The sequence below is a fragment of the Heterodontus francisci genome, chromosome 26 (genome assembly GCF_036365525.1).
Source record: "Heterodontus francisci isolate sHetFra1 chromosome 26, sHetFra1.hap1, whole genome shotgun sequence".
In the NCBI taxonomy this organism is placed as follows: domain Eukaryota; kingdom Metazoa; phylum Chordata; class Chondrichthyes; order Heterodontiformes; family Heterodontidae; genus Heterodontus; species Heterodontus francisci.
Window position 1 is genome coordinate 52416930 of NC_090396.1, and position 25883 is coordinate 52442812.

The 25883-nt window shown below is 42.9% G+C and overlaps 1 protein-coding gene across 2 annotated transcripts in view; it reads left to right on the forward strand.

Moving 5' to 3' along the window:
* Positions 1-21806, forward strand: part of cbx2 (chromobox homolog 2 (Drosophila Pc class)) — a 28492-nt gene extending 6686 nt beyond the window's left edge. For both annotated transcript variants that reach the window (XM_068058224.1, XM_068058222.1), the window contains exons 3-5: positions 5895-5960; positions 6290-6359; positions 17984-21806. In XM_068058224.1, coding sequence (XP_067914325.1) covers positions 5895-5960; positions 6290-6359; positions 17984-19465 — 1618 coding nt within the window. In that variant the 3' untranslated portion in view covers positions 19466-21806. The remainder of the gene's footprint in view (positions 1-5894; positions 5961-6289; positions 6360-17983) is intronic.
* The last annotated feature ends 4077 nt before the right edge of the window (positions 21807-25883 follow it).

Here is a 25883-nt window from a genome sequence, read left to right on the forward strand (position 1 = left end):
ACTGAAGTACTTGGAAATGTAGTCACTGTGGTAATGGTTGAAATAGCATATAGGTTGTGAGTCTGAGAAATGAATGCCACACAGTGGGAATATGCTTTTTTTTTAAAAAAAAAAGCCCATTTAAAATCTGTTATTAAGATATTGTTGTTTTTGGCCAAAATCTGGGATTAAACAAATATCCAGAATATCCCAATAACAAATTTTCATTAATTCTGCAAGCCTGACTACTGATGTTTGCAACATCCCTATCATTTTGACCCCAAGCTAAACTTCTGACTTCAGAATCTCTTCTTTGGCCTCCTTATCTCGAAAGACAATGGGTAAGCGCCTGGAGGTGGTCAGTGGTTTGTGAAGCAGCGCCTGGAGTGGCTATAAAGGCCAATTCTAGAGTGACAGGCTCTTCCACAGGTGCTGCAGAGAAATTTGTTTGTCTGGGCTGTTACACAGTTGGCTCTCCCCTTGTGCCTCTCTTTTTTCCTGCCAACTACTAAATCTCTTCGACTCGCCACACTTCAGCCCCGTCTTTATGGCTGCCCGCCAGCTCTGGCGAACGCTGGCAACTGACTCCCATGACTTGTGATCAATGTCACAGGATTTCATGTCGCGTTTGCAGACGTCTTTAAAGCGGAGACATGGACGGCCGGTGGGTCTGATACCAGTGGCGAGCTCGCTGTACAATGTGTCTTTGGGGATCCTGCCATCTTCCATGCGGCTCACATGGCCAAGCCATCTCAAGCGCCGCTGACTCAGTAGTGTGTATAAGCTGGGGATGTTGGCTACCTTGAGGACTTCTGTGTTGGAGATACGGTCCTGCCACCTGATGCCAAGTATTCTCTGGAGGAAGCGAAGATGGAATGGATTGAGACGTCGCTCTTGGCTGACATACGTTGTCCAGGCCTCGCTGCCATAGAGCAAGGTACTGAGGACACAGGCCTGATGCACTCGGACTTTTGTGTTCCGTGTCAGTGCGCCATTTTCCCACACTCTCTTGGCCAGTCTGGACATAGCAGTGGAAGCCTTTCCCATGCGCTTGTTGATTTCTGCATCGAGAGACAGGTTACTGGTGATAGTTGAGCCTAGGTAGGTGAACTCTTGAACCACTTCCAGAGTGTGGTCGCCAATATTGATGGATGGAGCATTTCTGACGACCTGCCCCATGATGTTAGTTTTCCTGAGGCTGATGGTTAGGCCAAATTCATTGCAGGCAGCCGCAAACCTGTCGATGAGACTCTGCAGGCAATCTTCAGTGTGAGATGTTAAAGCAGCATCGTCAGCAAAGAGGAGTTCCCTGATGAGGACTTTCCATACTTTGGACTTCGCTCTTAGACGGGCAAGGTTGAACAACCTGCCCCCTGATCTTGTGTGGAGGAAAATTCCTTCTTCAGAGGACTTGAACGCATATGAAAGCAGCAGGGAGAAGAAAATCCCAAAAAGTGTGGGTGCGAGAACACAGCCCTGTTTCACGCCACTCAGGATAGGAAAGGGGTCTGATGAGGAGCCACCATGTTGAATTGTGCCTTTCATATTGTCATGGAATGAGGTGATGATACTTAGTAGCTTTGGTGGGCATCCAATCTTTTCCAGTAGTCTGAAGAGACCACGTCTGCTGACGAGGTCAAAGGCTTTGGTGAGATCAATGAAAGCAATGTAGAGGGGCATCTGTTGTTTACAGCATTTCTCCTCGATCTGACGAAGGGAGAACAGTATGTCAACGGTCGATCTCTCTGCACGAAAGCCACACTGTGCCTCAGGGTAGACGAGCTCGGCCAGCTTCTGGAGCCTGTTTAGAGCAACTCGAGTAAAGACTTTCCCCACTAAGCTGAGCTGGGAGATTCCACGGTAGTTGTTGCAGTCACCGCGGTCACCTTTGTTTTTATAGAGGGTGATGATATTGGCATCGCGCATGTCCTGGGGTACTGCTCCCTCGTCCCAGCACAGGCATAGCAGTTCATGTAGCGCTGAGAGTATAGCAGGCTTGGCACTCTTGATTATTTCAGGGGTAATGCTGTCCTTCCCAGGGGCTTTTCCGCTGGCTAGAGAATCAATGGCATCACTGAGTTCCGATTTGGTTGGCTGTATGTCCAGCTCATCCATGACTGGTAGAGGCTGGGCTGCATTGAGGGCAGTCTCAGTGACAACATTCTCCCTGGAGTACAGTTCTAGGTAGTGCTCAACCCAGCGGTCCATTTGTTTGCGTTGGTCAGTGATTATGTCCCCTGATTTAGATTTGAGGGGGCAATCTTTTTGATGGTTGGCCCAAGAGCTCTCTTAATGCCATCATACATTCCTCTGATGTTTCCGGTGTCTGAGGCCAGCTGAATATGACTGCATAGGTGTTGCCAGTAGTCGTTTGCGCAGCGCCTGGCTGTTCTTTATGCAGTGCTTCTGGCTGCTTTAAGTGCTGCGGATGTTAAATCGCTGGGGGCTTTCTTGTAGTTCAACAGTGCAATGCGCTTAGCGGCTATGACCAGTTCCAGCTCTTCATTATGAGATTTAAACCAGTCTGCATTTCTCTTCGCACTTTTGCCGTAGGTGGTCAAAGCTGACTCATAGATGGCGTCTCTGATGTGGGCCCACTTGGTCTCAGCATCACCTGTGGGAGTGTTTTGAAGGGCTGTTACAAGTGAATTTAGAAATTTTTGTAACAGCTGTGGGTGAGAAATTGTGCTCGTGTTGATGCGCGGGTGGCCCTTCTGCTTGGAATGATGCAACTTCTTTGGTCTGAGTCTAACCTTGCTGCGCACCAGGGAGTGGTCGGTGTCGCAGTCCGCACTGTGGAAGCTGCGTGTGATTTGAACACAGTTTAAGGCGGCTCGCCTTGTGACAATGAGGTCTAGCTGGTGCCAACGACGCGATCTTGGGTGCCTCCATGAAACCTGATGACCGGGTTTAGTGTGAAAGAACGAGTTGGTGATGCAGAGGTTATGATAGGTACACAACTCAAGCAGTCTCTGCCCGTTCTCATTCATCCTTCCAACGCCATAGCGCCCAAGGCAGGAGGGCCATGAGTCATGGTCGGCCCCAACCCTGGCATTCAAGTCCCCCAGCAGGAATAGGTGTTCAGTGTTGGGGATGCTGCTAATGTTATGGAGTTCCTCGTAGAACTGATTTTTAGCTTCAGGTGGGGAGCAGAGTGTTGGAGCATAGATGCTGAGTAGGTGTACTGGACCAGAGGTGGTGAGCAGTCGGATGGACAGTATGCATTCCGAGCCATTTGAGGGAGGCTCTAACATGCTGAGCAAGGAGTTTCTGATGGTCAAGCCCACTCCATGCTGTCTTGGTTCTTCAGGATCCCTGCCCTTCCAGAAGAAGGTGTAGTCTTGCTCTGCTAGGGATCCACTCGCGGGGAGGCGAGTCTCCTGAAGTGCTGCAATGTCTACATTGAATCTACTGAGCTCGTTGTTAATGATGGCGGTCTTCCAAGAATCGTTGATTTGTGTAAGGTCTTCCGACAGGCCAGGACACATAGTTCTGACGTTCCAGCTTGCAAAGCAAAGGGCTGGTACCTTCTTTCCTTTTTTCGTGTTGTTTGGTGCGGTGTATCAGTCCACCTTTCAGGTAATGACCCTGAGCTCCAAGCACCCATTGAAGCAGGTAGACTGTGGCGGTACAGAACCTTATTGACCGGGGGCTGCCCGGTTTGAGGCGGGCGCTAGCTGTCCAGTGAGGTGCAATGACCTCTCCCACCGACAAAGGCAACCCGTGGCGCCCAGTTTCTACACCAATTTATCTGGACTTATAACTCGTAACTGCTGCCTTCCGTGTTCTCTACGTTACAAAGATTGCCTACTTCTACCTTCTGTCATATCATCTATCTTTGCAGACATCTGTTGCTGAAACCCTTATTCATGCATTTGTCACCTCCAAACTTGATTTTTCCAATGCTTCTTGGCCAAACTCCTTCTTAAAACCCAAAACTCTGGTGCACATATCATATCCCACACTGTCTCACTTACCCATTGCCTGTCCTTGCTGATCTGTATTGGCTGCTGTTTCCACAATTCCTCATATTTAAAGTTATCTTCCTTGTCCATAAATCTTTCCATGGCCTTGTCCCACCCTATCTCCATAACCTCCTCAAGCACCATAGCCCGCTCAGGGATCTCCATTCTTTTAACTCTGCCTTTCAGATGAGATGTTAAACCGAGGCCCCAAGGGGAATTTATCCCTTAATCTACATCACAAAACAGATTATCTGATCATTATCACATTGCTGTTTGTGGGAGTCTGCTGTGTGAAAATTGGCTGCCGCATTTCCTATGTTACAACAGTGACTACACTTCAAAAGTACTTCATTGGCTGTAAAGTGCTTTGAGGCGTCCGGTGGTCGTGAAAGGTGCTATATAAATGCAAGTCTCTTTTTCCTTTCTCCAGCTTCTAGTTTAAACCCCTTCCTTTATCCCACCACTGGTGGTTGTGTCCACAGCCCTCATGCCCCAGGCCCTGGCTTTCTCTCCCTAAGACTCTCCTTAAACTTTGAGCAAAATTTTGGTCTCCCTTCATAGTCTCCCTGTTTGACTCAGCAGTCATTTTTCCCCTCTGAAGTGCCTTGGAATGTTTTTATATCATAACGGCACTGCTTAAAACTACCTCTACCATCTCGAAGGACAGGAGCAGCAGGTGCATGGGAACACCACCATCTTCATGATCCCCTCTAGGTCACACCATTTTGACTTGTCCCTGGGTCAAAAACCTGGAACTCCTTGCCTAACTGCGCTATGAGAGTACCTTCATATGGACTGCAGCAGTTCAAGAAAATGGTTCACTACTTTATCCAAGGGCATTTAAGGATGGACAACACGCTTACATCCAATGAATGAATGAATTTAAATAAAAATACAAATGCAAATTGTAGTTATGCTAGTTTCTGTTCAAATTCTTTTCATTGATGGATACTAGTGATTTGCATGGGCTGAAATGGATGGTGAACGATATAAATGCAGTGAATATTCCAATGTATCGCACACTTATACCATAAAATTATTGCATCTGATATTCATGTACAAAAGCTTAACACATTCATTTGACATTCTTCTGTTTGCTATTTTGACAAATGGTAAACTTTTAAATGGGCTAATTCCTCAATTGATCTGCTGGATAGAGGAGTGTTGTACAAACCCATTAAACATTTGCACACCAATATTAGAAACTAAGTTAACTTTATTCTGCATTTAGAATGACAAACCATTGAAAATTCATTAACACCCCTGTGGTAAATGCCTTGTGTGAAAATTAATCTTTAGCTAATTTTCAATAGTATCTTTTTTGTGCATACAAGTCTTAGCTTTGGCCTTAATGCACTGGTTAAGTTTTAATTAACAAAACTGAGTTCCCAGTAAAATGTTAGTTTGTTGGACACTGTTTGTATAATTGAGCAAAGAACTACTACTTCTACATGGCCCAATGTAATTCTCCAGTTTCAGATTTAGGCTCCAAATAGGGCCAATTCAATAATCAAATGGATGAAATGCTTAAATTTAAAAATAATTCAATATAATACCAGAAATGTAATTAAAAATACTTGAAAGGAGAATGGTGGGATGGAGATTGAACAAAGCTCTAGGTTTGGTTAAGTTTTGTCTCCTAGTTCAAAAGTGTGTTTGATGGATTTTCCATTAACGTAAGATGATCTCACTTTTCAATATCAGAAAAATTTAATTGTCAAAAATATCAGGTTGACTATAATTGTAATTTTGGCAATTTTCAGTGCAGGCTTATGCAAAAGTGTACTGCACCTAATACACAGGTAAATGGTGGAAATATCACTAAATCCATGTTTGAATTTACAGGGTTAATAGTAAACACTAAGTTCAGTGTCTTAACAGAATAAAATACAACATCTACATTTTTGCTTTACTTTGTTAATGACCTATTATGTTGTGTTTTTCTGACAGACACAATAGCTGGGAGCCAGAAGAAAATATTCTTGATCCACGACTCCTGCTAGCTTTTCAAAGGAGGTAAGAATATTTGATAACCAAATTTTTTTTTCCTCCTATACTCTGTTTCCTGTTCTGCACTCCAGACAAGAGAGTGAACAGATCATTTGCACCTTCTGCTAATCCTGATATTCACTCAAATACTTTGAAACACAAAAGTTCAACCCTCAAGTTTCTATTTATTTATGTTTTCCTCTGCTTAATTTCCCTGCTCCACAAAACGGAGATTGGGAACAGTTTGTACCATTTTTCTTTTTTCCACATTTAGGGAGCATGCTGGAATTATTAACAAACATGTGAATATTTGGTTCCATTGGGAGTATCTATGGAAACTTTTTTGTTTATTTCAGCCAACAAGAGAGAGAACTGCAGAATCGGAAACGAGGCAAGAGGCCCAGGGGCAGGCCACGAAAACATGTGGTATGATTTTTTGTTTTTGTTTTTGTATCAGACTAGTGGTGAAAAGTGTAATTTTTTCCCAATAGCTTAAATTAACTCAAGTCGAATTAATATTACAAGAAAACCATTGCTGGGGCACTTTCCGGAATCTGTTGTCAATTCAGATAACAATACCTTTTAATAAAGTTAATTTGTAGGATTTTTTTTCGTTCATGGGATGTGGGCGTCGCTGGCTAGGCTAGCATTTATTGCCCGTTCCAAATTGCCCTTGAGAAGATGGTGGTGAGCTGCCACCTTGAACCACTACAGTCCATGTGATGTAGAGACACACAGTACTGTTAGGAAGGGAGTTCCAGGATTTTGTCGCAGCGATATTGAACGAAAGGCGATATCGTTCCAAGTCTGGATGGTATGTGGCTTGGAGGGGAACTTGCAGGTGGTGGTGTTCCTAAGCATCTGCTGCCCTTGCCCTTCTAGCTGGTAGAGGTCACAGGTTTGTAAGGTGTTGTCTAAGGAGCCTTGGTGCATTGCTGCAGTGGATCCTGTAGATGGTATGCACTGTTGCCACTGAGCATTGGTGGTGGAGGGAGTGAATGTTTGTGAATGGGGTGCCAATCAAGAGGGCTGCTTTGTCCTGGATGGTGTCGAGCTTCTTGAGTGTTATTGGAACTGCACCCATCCAGGCAAGTGGAGAGTATTCCTTCACATTCCTGACGTGCCTTGTAGATGGTGGACAGGCTTTGGGGAGTCAGGAGGTGAGTTACTCGCCGCAGGAATCCTAGCCTTTGACCTGCTCTTGTAGCCTCGGTATTTGTATGGCTACTCCAGTACAGTTTCTGGTCGATGGTCACCCTCAGGATGTTGATTGTGGGGGATTCAGCGATCATAATGCCATTGAACGTCAAGGGGAGGTGCTTAGATTCTCTCTTCTTTGAAATAGTCATTGCCTGACACTTGTGTGGCACAAATGTTACTTGCCACTTATCAGCCCAAGCCTGGATATTGTCCAGGTCTTGCTGCATTTCTACACTGACTGCTTCAGTATCTGAGGAGCCGTGAATGGTGCTGAACATTGTGCAATCATCAGCGAACATCCACACTTCTGACCTTATGATTGAAGGAAGGTTATTGATGAAGCAGCTGAAGATGGTTGAGCATAGGACTCTACCCTGAGGAACTCCTGCAGTGATGTCCTGGAGCTGAGATGATTGACCTTCAACAACCATAACCATCTTCCTTTGCGCGAGGTATGACTCCAACCAGTGGAGAGTTTTCCTTGATTCCCATTGCCTCCAGTTTTGCTAGGGCTTCTTGATGCCATACTCAGTCAAATGCTGCCTTGATGTCAAGGGCAGTCACTCTCTCACCTCGCCTCTTGAGTTCAGCTCTTTTGTCCCTTTTTGAACCAAGGCTGTAATGAGGTCAGGAGCTGAGTGGTCCTGGCAGAACCCAAATTGAGCGTCACTGAGCAGGTTATTGCTAGGCAAGTGCCGCTTGATGGCACTGTCGACGACACCTTCCAGCACTTTACTGATGATCGAGAGTATACTGATGGGGCGGTAATTGGCCTGCTTGGAGTTGTCCTGCCTTTTGTGTATAGGATATACCTGGGTAATTTTCCACATTGCCGGGTAGATGCCAGTGTTGCAGCTGTACTGGAACAACTTGGCTAGGGGTGCGGCAAGTTCTGGAGCACAGGATTTATACAATAATCAGTTAGTCTGGTAAATAATATATGTCTTACAGCAACCAATACCAGTTTTAGATCCTGTCCTGATTTATAAAGAGCATTGTTATAAATATTAATGACAATTTCCCCAGAGTTTTACTTTCAACTTTAACTTGAACCTCCTGCTGTTGGTTGCATTTTAGTTTGGTTAGCAATCAGCTGCCTCTATTTGGGCTTCAATGTGGAAAATAACAATGGCACATTTATTTAAAACGCAAATACTTTCACTTAGCAGACAATATAACTCAATTTGTGTCCCTTTCTAATGGATAAGTAAAAACTCTTTTTGATATTTTACTATTGTGTAAAGTATGTTTAAAGTGAAAATTCCATTATGATTGCTTGGTCAGCCATAACAAGTCCTTTGATGTGTTTGTAGTGCTCCATGCAGATTTTTTTCCCCATTATTTTGGCAGTGAAATGGGCAGACATGTGGCAGATGAAATTCATTGCAGAGAAGTGTGACGTGATGCATTTTGGGAGGAACAATGAAAAGAGGCAATATAACCCAATTTTAAACATGGTGCAAGAACATAGAACTGGGGGTTCAGATACTCAAATATTTGGCGTTTTCAGGATCAGTTGATAAAGCTGATTTTTAAAAAGCTTTATAAATAGAGACCTGGGCTGGAATTTTTTATTGGGCGGGAGGCCTCATCCACTGGCCGAAAAGTCGGTGGTGAGCCTGCCTCCTCTGGGCCTGGGGAGCCAGAATGGGAATTTTCGTTTCCTAGGTCTTTAATTGGCCTTGGGCGGGACTTCCACCTCCTTAAGGCCCGAAGTCCTGTCTAATGCAGCTGCCAGCCAATCAATGGGCTGGCAGCTCTTAGTCCCAGCAGCGCCACGGTGAGCAGTGGCCACTGCTGGGACTATACCCAACCATCGCAAGCAAGTTGAAGGACGACTCCGGAACTAAGGTAAGTTTTTAGGGCCGTGCTGGGGACAATTAGTCAGGCCCCAGCAAGGTTAGGGGGTGCAGGGGGAGTGTTGCGCGTTTGGGGTAGTTGGGACTTCAAGGGTGACCCTCCATAGGGCACAGGGTACCCGATCAGGAGGGCTCCCACCAGCCCGCAAGAAGGCCGCCTGGTTTCACCAGGTGGGCTTTTTGAGGCTTCTGCCATCAGGCCTCCAAGGGTAAAATACCCACGGTGGCGGGCGGAGGCCCTTAGGCTCCAGTTGATTGGCCACTTGAGGGCCTTGATTTGCCTCGGGCAGGCGGGCCGTTTCATGCCGCCCTGCGTAAAATTGTAAAATATAGTCGGTGGAATGGCCTCTTCCTGTGTTCTTTAATCCATTGCATTAGATTAGACCAAACTTTTTTTAAATAATTGTTTTAACTTTCAGTAATTTTCTAAATAGTTGTTTGGTAAAGAACTGGAGTATTGCTGAAAACAGTGACATTTTGTTGGTGCTTTTTGTCTTGCACTCAAGGACAATTCTCAAGAATACCAATGTAAGGGAAAACAAATTTATATTGTATGAGAAGAGAATGCTGATTGGTTGGCAAGTGGACTCTGATAGAGGTGTTGCTGTGGAGAATGCACCAGTTTATGGTGACTGACAGTTAACTGCCAAGATAAAAGCAAAATACTGCAGATGCTGGAAATCTGAAATTTAAAACAAAGTGCTGGAAATGCTCAGCAGGCCTGGCAGCATATGTGGAGAGAGGAGCAGAATTAACGTTTCAGGTCAGTGACCTGATGAAAAGTCACTGACCTGAAACATTAACTCTGCTTCTCTCTCCACAATTAGTTGCCGAGCTTCGTTTGAAATTTAAACCAGGCATCTTGACTCTGGTCAAGGCATTGGCCTGATGAATGAACTGGCGAATGGCTTTCACTTACTTGGTTTAGGTGAAACAGGCGGGACTTTTCTAAATATTAAATCTAGAATTAGTAGTTGGCAGGAAAAAAGACAGAGGTGCAAGGGGAGAGCCAGCTGTGTAACAGCCCCGACAAACAAATTTTTCTGCAGCACCTGTGGAAGAGCCTATCACTCTAGAATTGGCCTTTATAGCCACTCCAGGCGCTGCTTCACAAACCACTGACCACCTCCAGGCGCTTATCCATTGTCTCTCGAGATAAGGAGGCCAAAGAAGAAGTCTAGAATCATCATTTTTTTATTATTGATTGGAGAAAACTTGTCAAAATGAGTAATGTCACAATGTGATGTACATACCAACACAAGGATGGGATTCGTTAAGAGAAATACATTTTTGTTTAAACTTTAGTTGTGCACTAGCAGAATGGTAGATGTGTGCAAATACACAGGAATCAATTAATGGGACAGAATTTACTGTTTGTTTAAGAAAAGATAACGATGAGGATAACAGCACTCACGATTACTTATGCGCAAATTGAGCAGCAACTAGCAGTGAGTGAGATGCATGGTAAAACACAAAAATCCAGAAGTTGCTGTTAGAGATATGCTACTCTGCCATAAGCTGCTTGCTGTCTGGCTCCCGATTCAAATGTATTGAACAGTGTCAAGTTCCTGTACTTGGGTTGTGGATGCAGTCCACGCTCGCCACAGAAAGTTAGGACTTGCCTATTTCAGTCTAAAATACCAATTTTAATGGCATGCTAAGTCTTAATTACTGTTTTCACATCTGTGCAGTGGCACTGAAATTTTAAGTGTGGAGATTCATTTCTTCAACTATTAATTGTTGGAGATTTAATTGTTTTTCCTCCCTTCCTCTCCTCCTTTCTTTCCTTCCTTCCTCTCCTCCTTTCTTTCCTTCCTTCCTCTCCTCCTTTCTTTCCTTCCTTCCTCTCCTCCTTTCTTTCCTTCCTTCCTCTCCTCCTTTCTTTCCTTCCTTCCTCTCCTCCTTTCTTTCCTTCCTTCCTCTCCTCCTTTCTTTCCTTCCTTCCTCTCCTCCTTTCTTTCCTTCCTTCCTCTCCTCCTTTCTTTCCTTCCTTCCTCCCTCTCCTCCTTTCTTTCCTTCCTTCCTTCCTTCCTCTCCTCCTTTCTTTCCTTCCTTCCTTCCTTCCTCTCCTCCTTTCTTTCCTTCCTTCCTTCCTTCCTCTCCTCCTTTCTTTCCTTCCTTCCTTCCTTCCTCTCCTCCTTTCTTTCCTTTCCTTCCTTCCTCTCCTCCTTTCTTTCCTTTCCTTCCTTCCTCTCCTCCTTTCTTTCCTTCCTTCCTTCCTTCCTCTCCTCCTTTCTTTCCTTTCCTTCCTTCCTCTCCTCCTTTCTTTTCTTTCCTTCCTTCCTCTCCTCCTTTTCTTTTCTTCTCTTTCCTTCCTTCCTCTCCTCCTTTTCTTTTCTTCTCTTTCCTTCCTTCCTCTCCTCCTTTTCTTTTCTTCTCTTTCCTTCCTTCCTCTCCTCCTTTTCTTTCCTTTCTTTCCTTCCTCTCCTCCTTTCTTTTCTTTTCTTTCCTTCCTTCCTCTCCTCCTTTTCTTTTCTTCTCTTTCCTTCCTTCCTCTCCTTTTCTTTCCTTTCTTTCCTTCCTCTCCTCCTTTCTTTTCTTTCTTTCCTTCCTCTCCTCCTTTCTTTTCTTTCCTTCCTTCCTCTCCTCCTTTTTTTTCTTTCTTTCCTTCCTTCCTCTCTTTTCTTTTCTTTTCTTTCCTTCCTTCCTCTCCTCCTCCTTTCTTTTCTTTCCTTCCTTCCTCTCCTCCTTTCTTTTCTTTCCTTCCTTCCTCTCCTCCTTTCTTTTCTTCTCCTTTTCTTTTCTCTTTCCTTCCTTCCTCTCCTCCTTTTCTTTTCTTCTCTTTCCTTCCTTCCTCTCCTCCTTTTCTTTTCTTCTCTTTCCTTCCTTCCTCTCCTCCTTTTCTTTCCTTTCTTTCCTTCCTCTCCTCCTTTCTTTTCTTTTCTTTCCTTCCTTCCTCTCCTCCTTTTCTTTTCTTCTCTTTCCTTCCTTCCTCTCCTTTTCTTTCCTTTCTTTCCTTCCTCTCCTCCTTTCTTTTCTTTCTTTCCTTCCTCTCCTCCTTTCTTTTCTTTCCTTCCTTCCTCTCCTCCTTTTTTTTCTTTCTTTCCTTCCTTCCTCTCTTTTCTTTTCTTTTCTTTCCTTCCTTCCTCTCCTCCTCCTTTCTTTTCTTTCCTTCCTTCCTCTCCTCCTTTCTTTTCTTTCCTTCCTTCCTCTCCTCCTTTCTTTTCTTTCCTTCCTTCCTCTCCTCCTTTCTTTTCTTTCCTTCCTTCCTCTCCTTCTTTCTTTTCTTTCCTTCCTTCCTCTCCTCCTTTCTTTTCTTTCCATCCTTCCTCTCCTCCTTTCTTTTCTTCTCTTTCTTTCCTTCCTTCCTCTCCTCCTTTTCTTTTCTTCTCTTTCCTTCCTTCCTCTCCTCCTTTTCTTTTCTTCTCTTTCCTTCCTCTCCTCTTTTCTTTTCTTTTCTTCTCTTTCCTTCCTTCCTCTCCTTTTCTTTCCTTTCTTTCCTTCCTCTCCTCCTTTCTTTTCTTTCTTTCCTTCCTCTCCTCCTTTCTTTTCTTTCTTTCCTTCCTCTCCTCCTTTCTTTTCTTTCCTTCCTTCCTCTCCTTTCCTTTCTTTTCTTTCCTTCCTTCCTCTCCTTTCCTTTCTTTTCTTTTCTTCCCTTCCTTCCTCTCCTTTCCTTTCCTTTCCTTCCTTCCTCTCCTTTCCTTTCCTTTCTTTCCTTCCTCTCCTCCTTTCTTTTCTTTCTTTCCTTCCTCTCCTCCTTTCTTTTCTTTCCTTCCTTCCTCTCCTTTCCTTTCTTTTCTTTCCTTCCTTCCTCTCCTTTCCTTTCTTTTCTTTTCTTCCCTTCCTTCCTCTCCTTTCCTTTCCTTTCTTTCCTTCCTCTCCTCCTTTCTTTTCTTTCTTTCCTTCCTCTCCTCCTTTCTTTTCTTTCTTTCCTTCCTCTCCTCCTTTCTTTTCTTTCTTTCCTTCCTCTCCTCCTTTCTTTTCTTTCTTTCCTTCCTCTCCTCCTTTCTTTTCTTTCTTTCCTTCCTCTCCTCCTTTCTTTCCTTTCTTTCCTTCCTCTCCTCCTTTCTTTTCTTTCTTTCCTTCCTCTCCTCTCCTTTCTTTTCTTTTCTTCCCTTCCTTCCTCTCCTCCTTTCCTTTCTTTTCTTTCCTTCCTTCCTCTCCTCCTTTCTCTCCTCTCCTCTCCTCTCCTCTCCTCTCCTCTCTCCTTTTCTTTTCCTTCCTTCCTTCTTTCTTTTATTTCCTTCCTTCCTCTCCTCCTTTCTTTTCTTTTCTTTCCTTCCTTCCTCTCCTCCTTTCTTTTCTTTCCTTCCTTCCTTCCTCTCCTCTCCTCTTCTTTTCTTTCCTTCCTTCCTTCCTCTCCTCTCCTCTTCTTTTCTTTTCCTTCCTTCCTTCCTTCCTTCCTTCCTCTCCTCCTTTCTTTTCTTTCCTTCCTTCCTTCCTCTCCTCCTTTCTTTTCTTTCCTTCCTTCCTTCCTTCCTTCCTCTCCTCCTTTCTTTTCTTTCCTTCCTTCCTTCCTTCCTTCCTCTCCTCCTTTCTTTTCTTTCCTTCCTTCCTTCCTTCCTTCCTCTCCTCCTTTCTTTTCTTTCCTTCCTCTCCTCCTTTCTCTTCCTTCCTTCCTCTCCTCCTTTCTCTTCCTTCCTTCCTCTCCTCCTTTTCTCTTCCTTCCTTCCTCTCCTCCTTTTCTCTTCCTTCCTTCCTCTCCTCCTTTTCTCTTCCTTCCTTCCTCTCCTCCTTTTCTCTTCCTTCCTTCCTCTCCTCCTTTTCTTTTCCTTCCTTCCTCTCCTCCTTTTCTTTTCCTTCCTTCCTCTCCTCCTTTTCTTTTCCTTCCTCTCCTCCTTTCTTTCTCTTTCTTTTTCTTTTCTTTCTTTCTTTCCTCCCGCCCTCCACTGTCAGATTGAAGAGTTACTGCTTTGTGTACGGGGTGAAGTGTGATCTGTTTCCAATAACTGCTTTATGCAGAAATAGTCTGTTTAGGAAGGTGTTGTGTCAACTAATCTAGACTGGCAGTCCCATTTCAGTACTAAGGAAATGCTGCATTATCAAAGCTGCCATCCTTCAGATGAAAAGTCCCTGTTCTGGTGATTCAGTGCAGTTAAAGATCCTGTTGTAGTATTCAAAATAAGACAAGCAAAATGTTCTCCAGTGATCTGGTTAGTATTTGTCCCTCAACCATAATGTTTTTTGATAAATAGATCGATGTGACTTTGGACTTATTGTTTTGGTACAGTGCTGGTTTAGAATGGCTGCTGATTTTGTCTGCATAACAGCCTCTGCACTTCACAAAGTAATTTATTGCCTGAAGTGCTTTGCAGTGTTTCAGTATGAAAGGTACTTAACTGAATGAAACTATTATAATTATTAATTACTGTGATGTTTTAGAGGCTGTCAAATGTTCATTAGTTAGAAATGCTAAGATTTGCAGATTAAAATGATTTTTACAAATCTGAGTGTAGTTTTTTTTAAAAAAAGGAATAAACAACGTCCGAACAAAACCAACTGCTGAATGAGGCAGGGCAAAAGAGTTATATTGGTGCAGGGATGTTTGCAAAGTATAGACTGTTTTCATGGAAGTATTAACAAATGTTTCTTATCTCCTGCACACTTGAGGAACATGCAATTCTGATTGTGCATGTGATGGGTTCCTGAATTTAAAGGATCACCATTTTCAAGGAAAAAAATGTTTGGTCAATCTTGTGTGCAAAATCATTGTCTTTCAAGTTTTTTAACTACTGAGAAGAGAAAGTTGGACAGAAGGTTTCTTGAGAGTTCTTGCTGGTGGATTGGGCTTCTACTTATTCTGATAGTGTTACCCCGCAGTGACATATCTAACCTATTTATATGGTGAATCAGGGCATGTAAGTCTGCATCATAGCACAAATTGAATGTGCCACTGGGTATTGGAGGTCCTTTATGCAGATATTTGTTTGTGAAATAGATTTGCCAGTCCAGAAAGATGTACTCTGCATGATATTTTACTCTGCTTTGAGTTTTCTGAAGTTACTCTTTTTTAAAAATGAGTATCAAAAGTGATTAAACTTGTTTGATCAGTCTTGAGCAAGGGAACTCAAACGGAAATAAAAGTTGAAAGAAATACAGGAAAGGAGATATTGGGTGTTACATATTATTGCTTTCACAGCTGTGGCAGACGGATCGTGATTGCAGTACCCCTAGCTAATGCTGTTTTCTTTTTCTAATTGAAGAATAAAAAACTGCTACATCTAGATTCTGCTAACACCAAGTAGTATTAACCACCTCCAAAAATTGTTTTTTATAAATTGAACTATAAAGGAAATGTCACATTCCTGAAACCAAATGATTGACAACAAGAATTTAAAACCTGGCCATTCTGTTAGAAATCCTGTTCTACTGTATTATTACAGTGCTTGATTTAACACAGCTGGTACCTTAAGGGAATCAGCGACATCTAGTGTATAATCTAGACGACCGATCACATTAGCTGCTTGGTTTTACAAGAAAATTGAATCATTTGTGGATAAAACTACAAGCTAAAGCTCAGTCCCTCAATCCCTAAAGAATGATGAAAAGAGACAGATAAGTATTTACTCAGTTTGATACTTTGCTTTGTTATACAATCATTGCAGGCATGATTTTTAATTGGGAATGTTTAGTTGTTAAATTTGAAAAAGAAAAGTGCCGGTTGGCTAAAGTGATTATGGAAAGAGTTTCAAAATGAGTTTCTTTACAAGTTTAAATTTTTGCTGTCCCTGCTACCAGCACTGTGCATCATCTCACAGCTGAGTAACTAGACAGAAAACCTGCTTGTTCACTTCTGCTAATTCCTCTCTGAAACTAATAACTAGTAGAGGTATTCCTAGACAGCAACCTTGGGAGACTTTACTTTTTTTCTTCTTTTGCCCTGATAACCCATACAAGATGAGCTGATGCTGTAGGTAACTGTGGTCATAAACCAATCTTCTACAGCTATGTGGCACAAAACATTGGAAACGATTAAACATTAAGCTGGATTTTAGCTGTTGCTCAGTTGGCCAATGCTGTGGGTGGGCTGACCACCCAATCTCTCTGACAGAAGGGATGGTCCATATCCAGGATCTGGCCTCGTTAACATACATCCAGTGAGCTGCACGCCCCAAATGGGTTTCTCACTGGCTCTGGGCCAATGCAATATTGGGTGCCCATATGATTGACCCAGTTGCCAGTAATGTAAGTCCAGAGGGGGATACAATTGCACAAGTAGTGGGGAAGCCTGGCAGAGCCCTCCCTTACCCCACAAAAAATTTCAGCACTTAAGGTTAACCTTCGCTTTATCTTCAGCCACCAGTTCTTTCTGAGCAGAGCATCAACTGGTTACGCTCACGCAGTCGGCAGTTAAAATTGCTTCGGAGTCCTATGTATGTCTTTGTACCCTGATTGACATAGATTAAGGAGATTTCCACTGTGAGCACTTGGCTGACCCAGAGGAAGGCCCTAAGAAAAATGGTTGTGGAGTGGGAATGGAGCAGTAAGTCCACTACCAATTAGCTTTCGCTAAGCAGGTGGCATTAAATTACTCCCTTTTAATGTTTCTGCTTACTGTCTTTTCTGTCTATTTTCAGCTGTTTTAACTTAATTTCTAAATACTTTTACAGTTTCTGCACCTTTTTTTTTCTCTTTCTAAAACAAACACATTAAATCCTGTACTTGGCTTTTTTCCCTGAGCCTCTATAAATTCAGTCTTGAAGGTCATGTGGATGTCTTCTGCTAAAAATAGAATGCCACTTTGTGTAGCAATGGATCCTTCCCTACTCTAGGGGCAGTATACAGGGTAATCTTCCTGGTGTTTGCACATGGCAAGGAATCTCAGCTGCTGAGAGCCATTTGTGGTAAAATGATGTCCTGTCCATCTAAAGTCATGGTTTTTTGCCAGTGGGTGAGGGTCAATTACCCCGCCTCCCCAATGTACGCATGAAAAATTAACCCAGTAGCTTTAGCCTGCAACTGTCATGTGATCTTGATACTGGTTGCAAAGATTGGAAAATTCCCTTTACTTCTCCAGAATTGACATCCTTGGCTTTCAAACACAAAGTAATTCAAATTTTCCTATCATTTCTACAGTTTTAATTGGTGACTAATTGCAGATTTGCAAGAGCCTCTTGGATTAATGTGCTATGTATGGAATGAATAAGCTTTATTATTGAAATAAATTGTCTTCATAGTCTTATTTTCGAAAATCAATCTAAGATCTGTACATTGATTACGCTGCTCGTGCAGCAGTGACACGTATGTATTTTTAATGATGCAGAAACAAAAAATGCTGGAAATGCTTAGCAAGTCAGACACCATTGGGCTGGATTTTGTGCTGGAGCTGGGGCTCCTTGCGCCAGAGCAAAAAGCGGGAGGGGGCAGGAACCACACCTCGGCCTTTTTGCAGCCATCGCCCCCCCACTTGCCCTGGAGCAATCCTCCGGTCTCTAACTTCTAAGTTTCACAAGCTGGGATCCCCATCCCTTTAAAGACAGGGATCCCTTCTCCAGAGCTGCTGGCCAATCAGAGGACTGGCAACTCAGCAGTACCAGCAGTGTCACTGGGAGCAGTGGCCACTGCCAGTACTGCAGAGGCCTCGGACACAGGCCCAGCACTGGAGCCCTGGACCTCAAGTAAGTGAGGTGGGGTCGCTGAGGCCAGTCTGGAAGGCCCGGCAATGGGGGGCTGGGGTGTGGTTCAGTCCAGGGGGAGGGGGTAAGGTTTATAGTGGGGATTCTCCATGGGCCACAAATTGCCCACAAAGGGGGACCCCCCCCCCACCAAATCTACAGAGGAGACGCCTCATTTTACAAGGCGACCCTGTGTGGTGGTGGCCCCACCTCCGGCCACTGGTAAGATCCCAGTGGTGGCGGGAAGAGGCCCTTAATTGACCGTTAATTGACCAAATTGTCTGTTCTCTCCAAAGATGCTGTCTGACCTTCTAACTGTTTGCAGTATTTCCTGTCTTTATTTCAGATTTCCAGCATCTATAATTCTGTTTTTTTTTGGTTGATACAGAATTTGCAGAGACAGAGTTAGTTTGTGTTCCCTTTTTGTTTTGCATAGGAACAAGAAGCTCCTCTTTCATCAAAGTCAAGCAGTTCTTCTGAAGAGGATGAGGATGAGGATGACGAGGAGGAGGAGGAAGAGGAAGAGGAAAGTGATGATCAGACCCAGAATACATCCCGGAGCAATGAACGGCGGGAAGAATCTGACCGTATCCTTCAGAAACGGAGCCAGACTGAAATCAACCAAACTAAAGATCTGAAGGACACTGGCAAAAAGAAACGCACCAACAAAGTAATTTGCAGTGAACTTCGGAAGAACATAAAAATTAAACCAGGAAAAGCTTTAAAAACATCTGGAAATGATACAAGTGGTGACTCTGGAACAGATGAGTCGTTGAAAGAGAAGCTGGGAAAGCCAGAAGGATCTTTGAGTGAGAATAATGTGGGTTCAGAAAAGAGCACATTGGAATCTTTGACTGCATCTAGTGGAATGTTAAATTCAAGCATTTTCAGTTCATCAAAATCCAGTAATTCCAGGTCAGCCTTGCAAGCAGCAAATCGTACAGGATCAGGCCAGCACTCTTCCAGCATACATCCTGCTAGTCCAATAGCGCTGAATAAATCTGCCTCTGAAATGCAGCCTGGGAATGCAACATTGCTAAATCCACAAGGAGTGAATGAGAAAAATAAGCTTGGATTAATCAAGAATCCTGGAAATGCTAAAAGCTCGATTGAGTTTTGCAAATTGGACTGCGACTCAAAGGGTTTGAATATTCCTGGATCAGTGAAGATCAATTCCAGTGTTTGTAGTTCAGCTAATTCAGGATCAAATTCCCAGAGTGTGAACAGTCAAAGTGGTAGTGTCCTCAACCGGAATTTACTAGTGCCAAACTCTCAGAATACTAATAATTCAGGGTTAAATTCACATGCCTTAAATCTGCAGAGTACCAACAAGATGGGGCTGAGTTCAAAGAGTGTAACTAGTCCAGGAGTGAATTCATCGGGTTTGACTTCAAAAAACATCAACAACAATTTGTCATTTGTGATTTCCAGGAGTGTTGGAACTCCAGGACTGAATTCAACTGAATTGAACTCGCATGTTGTTACTAATAAAGGATTAAGTTCACAGGCTGTCAGTAGCCAGGCATTATGTGAGAGCAGTGGAAAAGAGGGTGTTGAGAAGGAGAATCAGATAAAAGTAGATAAGGAGACTACAAATACTGCAATCCATCATTCTGACAACCAATTCAGAGATAGTGACAAAAAGGATATTTCATCTGAGACATCCAAACAGAGCAGCAACATGCCAACTGAATTGAGCACAGGTGAGGAGACGATGAGTTCGGACTCAGATCATGACTCTTCGTTTTCGAGCATGGTTCCAAACCCATCCATTTCTGTCCAGACAAACCAAGACTGGAAACCTACCCGCAGCTTGATCGAACACGTGTTTGTCACTGATGTAACTGCCAATCTGGTCACAGTGACAGTGAAGGAAAGTCCGACTAGTGTGGGCTTTTTCAACATCCGACATTATTAGAGCTTTAGTTGAAAAAGAAACTCTAGTGATCGAACGTTATTCTTCCACTGGAAATCAGTTTTTATCTGGGCCTTTATGAGCTTTTGACTGGTACTTTTATAGCTGTAAGCACCATTTTACAATGATGCACAAGTTACAGTTTCTTCCACTTTGAACAAAAATAGTGCATTAAATAGAAAGTGGCCCATTTTTGAAATGGTTATTTTTGTCAGATTTATTCTGTCGATCTGTAATCCAACCCACAAAACCTTCTTTTGCATGTAGGATGTATTATGTAAATTGAATCCGATTTGAGTACCTGCAAAATAACATCCATACTTGTCTGTCCATTTTTATAAAATGAAGGTTAAAGAATGAAAAATGTGAACAAATAAATAATTTTGTATTGATGCCAGGGGCAGTAAAAGTCTGGGGAGATCAGCCATGACGAAGGGCTATGTTTTAGTGATATATTCTAGGTGTTTAGTCAGTGCATGAAACTTTATAAATATAGAAGGAAAAGTGACCAGGGAGGAATAGTTAACTTGTTGCTGAAACAACTTATGAATTTGATTTATATTTGTTAGGAAATGCAAGGAAGTTATTACCCAGCAACAAGTGTACATGCTCTTATCAGCAGGGAAAGGACCAGTGTTGATAAATCTGTGGAAAGTCAGGGCAGCTGGGAGCCGAGATAATAACCTGCCACCAGAAAGTCCCAACATCACCTATAATTGTCTGCTTCAGTTGGGCTGATTTAAAATTAGTGTTCTGCAGGGGCACAATATGGGAAGTGAACAAATTAATGCTATTTGATGATATACCTGAGCAATTTTAGTCTGATCCTTGTACAGTGGAAGCTTCTTGAAACATTTCAATGGTGGCCAAAATATTTTGTTCAATAATTTGATCAAGAAAACTCTACAGAACATGAGTTATTTAGGTTAACCGTGACTAGTTATGGACTCTATGTAATCCATGCTGATAAGCAGTTAATAGAATCAAACTGACATTGTGGCCACCAACAGTGTATCAAATGACAAGATGTAATTTTTGAGCTTGTTTTGTTGGGTAGTATAGTTTAGGAACTAGGTTACAGGATGGAATAAGATACTAGCCTTTAATCTTTTGGGCAGACATTTAATCCCTCCTAACTGGATTCAAAGTACCTTTTCAAACTGCTCGCAATTGTATTTGAAATCTTCAGGCTTTTAAAAACCTAGCCAATCCCTATTTTCTATTTATCTCAATTTTTTTTTATTTTCAAGCATGGTGGTATCCTGCACCGTAGATGTTGGATTCACTGTGGAGTCTCAACTTAACTAACAGCTGGAGTTTGGCCACCAAGACTTTGAACCCATGACTCCGGTGATACAAGCTGAGTACATGGGAGCAAGATGAGCCATTCAGCCCTTTGAGCCTGTTCTGCCATTCCATTAGAATATGGCTTATCTGTACCTCATCTCTATCACTTTATGCTCTTACATAATTTGTTAATCTCAGTCTTAAATTTCAATTGATCCAGTATCCACAGCCTTTCAGGGGAGAGAATTCTACATTTCCACTGAAAGGTGCTTCCTGATTTCACTCCTGAATGGTCTGGCTCTATTTTAATTTTAGAATTTTACCCTCTTGTTTGGGATTTCCCCACCAGAGCAAATAGTTTCTCTATATCTAATCTGTTGAATCCTATTATCATTTTAAATACCTTTAAATTAGGTCACCTAAATGCAAGGAATGCGACCCAAAATTTTGCAACACGTCCTCATAATTTAATTGTTTAAGGCCCATTACCATTCTGGTGATTCAACACTATTGTTTTCCCTCCCACCCCTCCAATATCATCTGCCCAGAACTGAACACACTATTCCCAATGGGGTCTGATCAAGTCTCTGTACAACTGAAGCATAACTTCCTCCCCTTTTGTATTCCGACCCTCTTGAAATGAAGACTAACATTCCATTAGTCTTTTTGATTATTTGTAGCTGCATAAGCCAAGTTCAAAACCTAATTAACAACCTTGCTGGTGGTTTAAAAAGTTTTGAAATGTAATTTTAAAATTAAACAGCTCGCTGTCTGTTTAATAGATAAATGGCCATACGGATGAGGTACTGGAGAGTGACTGGTGGTCATGAAATCATACTTGAACAAGGAATTAATACCTTCAGGAGGGGAAAGAGAAGAATAAGGGAGAATAAACTAACTTTTTTTATTATTATTATTATTGAGGTCTTGAATAGCTGTAGATTTAACCTTTAGGCTAACTCTCAGCAGTAGGTTCAGCATTAACTTAATTTTTATAAAATTAAAATGCGTATCGAAGTGCTACTGTGAAATTGTTTTTGTACTCTAGTTTTCTCAAAGGAACAAAGTTGGTAAATAAAAAAAAATTCAAACAGCAATGAATTCATTACTTTGAACAACTACAACACTTATGAAAAGTCCACGTTTTTTCCCCCCTCCCCACACTCTACAGGAGACAATATGTTGCAATTCTATCCTCACTGCTGAAAAAAAGGACAGGTCTGTGTGGGCTGTCTTACTTCACAAGTGTTACCCATACTGTTCTTTGGTTAGTTCAGTGCAGGTTTTGCTGGAGTCCCTGCATCCAGCAGCCCATCCGTGCATCTATGTCTAACATGTGTTTATAGCCTCACACCTCTCAAAAGGTGTTAAACATTTCTAGAGCAAGTAACTGTTCATAAACCAGCAATTCGTACAAAATGAACCAGTTTTCTTCAAGTTATTTGTGCATTTGTTATTCTTTGTAAAAAAATTATGGGGGAGAAAACTCAACCTACCTGTAACAGTAGCTATTGTTTGCCATAAAAGCTTCTAAGAGCTTTCCCTCCTCCTCTAGAGCCAGGAGCTTCAAACTTCAACAGAAGCATAGAGCTCTAAATCTTGTTCTGATGCATTAATCAGAGTTGCAATTTTCACCCTCTCCTTTATGAAACTACCATACTTGAGTGCACAACGGTAACCCATATTACAAAGCACCAGGCAGAAAATTAATGAATAACAAAGATGAGGTGAAAGCTCAAAACAAAAAATGAAGGATTTAATTTTTTCATGACTTTGAACAGTTTACTTACTAAAACTCCTGTGCTGAAGATGTGGTTTTGGATATGTTGTTTGTTTGTGTTGCTGTGGGACACCCGGCTACAGAGAAATTTTGCGATGTGCTTTGATGCTGAGCTTGAAGATTATCGTGAAATTTAGTGCGGATGATAGTAATTTGTTGGCACCCAGTTTTGGGCACAAAGGCAGCGATGGAGTGACAGTGGTGGTATGGAACCGCAACAGCATCTAAACCAGGAGGCCCAAGGTCTGGCTGAAACTGATTTAAAGTAATCAAGCAAGTTCCTCCGCAGTCAACTCCTCTATTTGAAGCACATACACAACAGACAACAGTCCAAATTTAAGTCGTGGGAGGGCTGAACTGGAGTAGAATGGTGTGGGTGCAATGATTAGGATAGTGTGGGGTCAGGCTCTACTCTTCCTCCAGCCTGAATTTTTAATTTTTTGTTCTTTAAATTATCTTTTGCTGGCTGCTACAGCTACTGTAAAGTGGAACAGGTCTGGCAGTATTGAGTTTTCTACAATGTATGTAAATGAGGGACAACAGCAACTTGCATTTATATAGTGTCTTTAATGTAGAAAAATGTCCCAAGGCGCTTCACAGGAGTGTTGGCTATCCCATTGTGCATCTTGAGTTAAAATTTCCCTCCACTAAATTCGATAATCTCCAAGATCAGCACCAAAGCACATCACAAAAATTCTCTCTGGTCTGGTGCTCCACAGCAACACAAAAAAACATATCCCAAACAACTTCAACACAGGAGTTTTAGCAACTTAAACTATGTAGAACAGTGAATAAATTAAATTTGATAACGAGCAATAGAAGGAGCTGTTTGGTCAAAGAGGTAGGTTTTTAAGGAGGAAAACGAGGTAGAGGAGTGGAGAGGTGTAGGGAGGGAATTCCAGAATCTAGGGTCAAGGCAGCTGAAGGTACAACCACCTTTGGAGTAATTTTAATTAGAGATGTCAAGAGACCTGAATTAAGAATTGGAGGAGGTTGAAATAATATCACAAAATGCTGAAAATAGCAGGTCAGGTGGCATCAGTGGAGAGGGAAATTAAGTTAACGATTCAGGTCGATGACCTTTCATCAGAACTCAGGTGATGAGTCAGTACCCAACTCTGCTCCTGCTTCAGCTTATCTGCTGCTGAAACCCTCATCTGTGTTTTGTTACCTCTAGACTTGACTGTTCCTATGCACTCTTGGGCAGCCTCCCACTTTCTACCGTCTCTAAACTTGAGTTCATCTAAAACTCTGCTGCCCGCCTCCTAACTCTCACCAAGTCCTGTTCACCTGTCACTCTGGTTGCTGACCTACATTGGCCCCCTGTTAAGCAATGCCTCCATTTTAAAATTCTCAACCTTGTTTACAAATCCCTCCATGGTCTTGCCTGTCCCTATCTCTGTAATCTCTTCCAGCCAAAAAAGCCTCAGATATCTGAGCTCCTCTAATTTTGGTCTCCTGATCGTTCTCTGTTTTAATAGCTCCACCATTGCTTGCCATGCCTTCAGCTGCCAAGGCTATAACCTCTGGAATTTCCTCCCTAAACCCCTCTACACCTCTATCTCACTTTTCTTCTTTAAGAAACTCCTTAAAACCTACCTCTATGATCAAGCTTTTGGTCATCTGACCGAATATCTCCTGATGTTTCTCTGTCATTTTATTTTATAGTGCTCCTATGAAGTACCATGGGACATTTTATTATATTAAAGGCCCTAAATAAATACATGTTTTAATATTGGGAAGATTTTTTTTATTCATTCATGGGATGTAGGCCTCACTGGCCAGGCCAGCATTTATTGCCCATCCCTAATTACCCGTGAGAAGGTGGTGGTGAGCTGCCTTCTTGAACCGCTGCAGTCCATTTGGGGTAGGTATACCCACAGTGCTGTTAGGAAGGGAGTTCCAGGATTTTGACCCTGCGACAGTGAAGGAACGGCGATATAGTTCCAAGTCTGGATGGTGTGTGACTTGGAGGGGAACTTGCAGGCGGTGGTGTTCCAATGTATTTGCTGCCCTTGTCCTACTAGTTGGTAGAGGTCGCGGGTTTGGAAGGTGCTGTCTAAGGAGCCTTGGTGCATTGCTGCAGTGCATCTTGTAGATGGTACACACTGCTGCCACGGTGGTGGAGGGAGTGAATGTTTGTAGATGGGGTGCCAATCAAGCGAGCTGCATTGTCCTGGATGGTGTTGAGTTCTTGAGTGCTGTTGGAGCTGCACCCATCCAGGCAAATGGAGAGTATTCCATCACACTCCTGACTTATGCCTTGTAGATGGTGGACAGGCTTTGGGGAGTCAGGAGGTCAGTTACTCGCCTCAGGATTCCTAGCCTCTGACCTGCTCTTGTAGCCACGGTATTTATATGGCTACTCCAGTTCAGTTTCTGGATGTTGATAGTGGGGGATTTAGCGATGGTAATGCAGTTGAATGTCAAGGGGAGATGCTTAGATTCATTCTTGTTGGAGATGTTCATTGCCTGGCACTTGTGTGGCGCAAATGTTACTTGCCACTTATCAGCTCAAGCCTGAATATTGTCCAGGTCTTGCTGCATTTCTACATGGACTACTTCAGTATCTGAGGAGTCATGAATGGTGCTGAACATTTGTGCAATCATCAGCGAACATCCCCACTTCTGACCTTATGATTGAAGGAAGGTCATTGATGAAGCAGCTGAAGATGGTTGAGCCTAGGACACTACCCTGAGGAACTGCTGCAGTGATGTCCTGGAAGTGAGATGATTGACCTTCAACAACCACAACCATCTTCCTTTGCGCGAGGTATGACTCCAGCCAGCGGAGTGTTTTCCCCCTGATTTCCATTGATCTCAGTTTTGCTAGGGCTCCTTGATGTTATACTTGGTCAAATGCTGCCTTGATGTCAAGGGCAGTCACTCTCACCTCACCTCTGGAGTTCAGCTCTTTTGTCCATGTTTGAACCAAGGCTGTAATGAGGTCAGGAGCTGAGTGGCCCTGGCACAACCCAAACTGAGCATCACTGAGCAGGTTATTGCTAAGCAAGTGCCGCTTGATGGCACTGTTGATGACCCCTTCCATCACTTTCCTGATGGTAGAGAGTAGGCTGATGGGGCAGTAATTGGCCGGGTTGGACTTGTCCTGCTTTTTGAGTACAGGACGTACCTGGGCAATTTTCCACATTGCAGAGTAGATGCTAGTGTTGTAGCTGTACTGGAACAGCTTGGCTAGGGGTGCGGCAAGTTCTGGAGCACAGGTCTTCAGTACTGTTGCTGGAATATTGTCCGGGCCCATTGCTTTTGCAGTATTCAGTGCCTTCAGTCGTTTCTTGATATCACGCGGAGTGAATTAAATTGGCTGAAGTCCGGCATCTGTGCTGCTGGGGA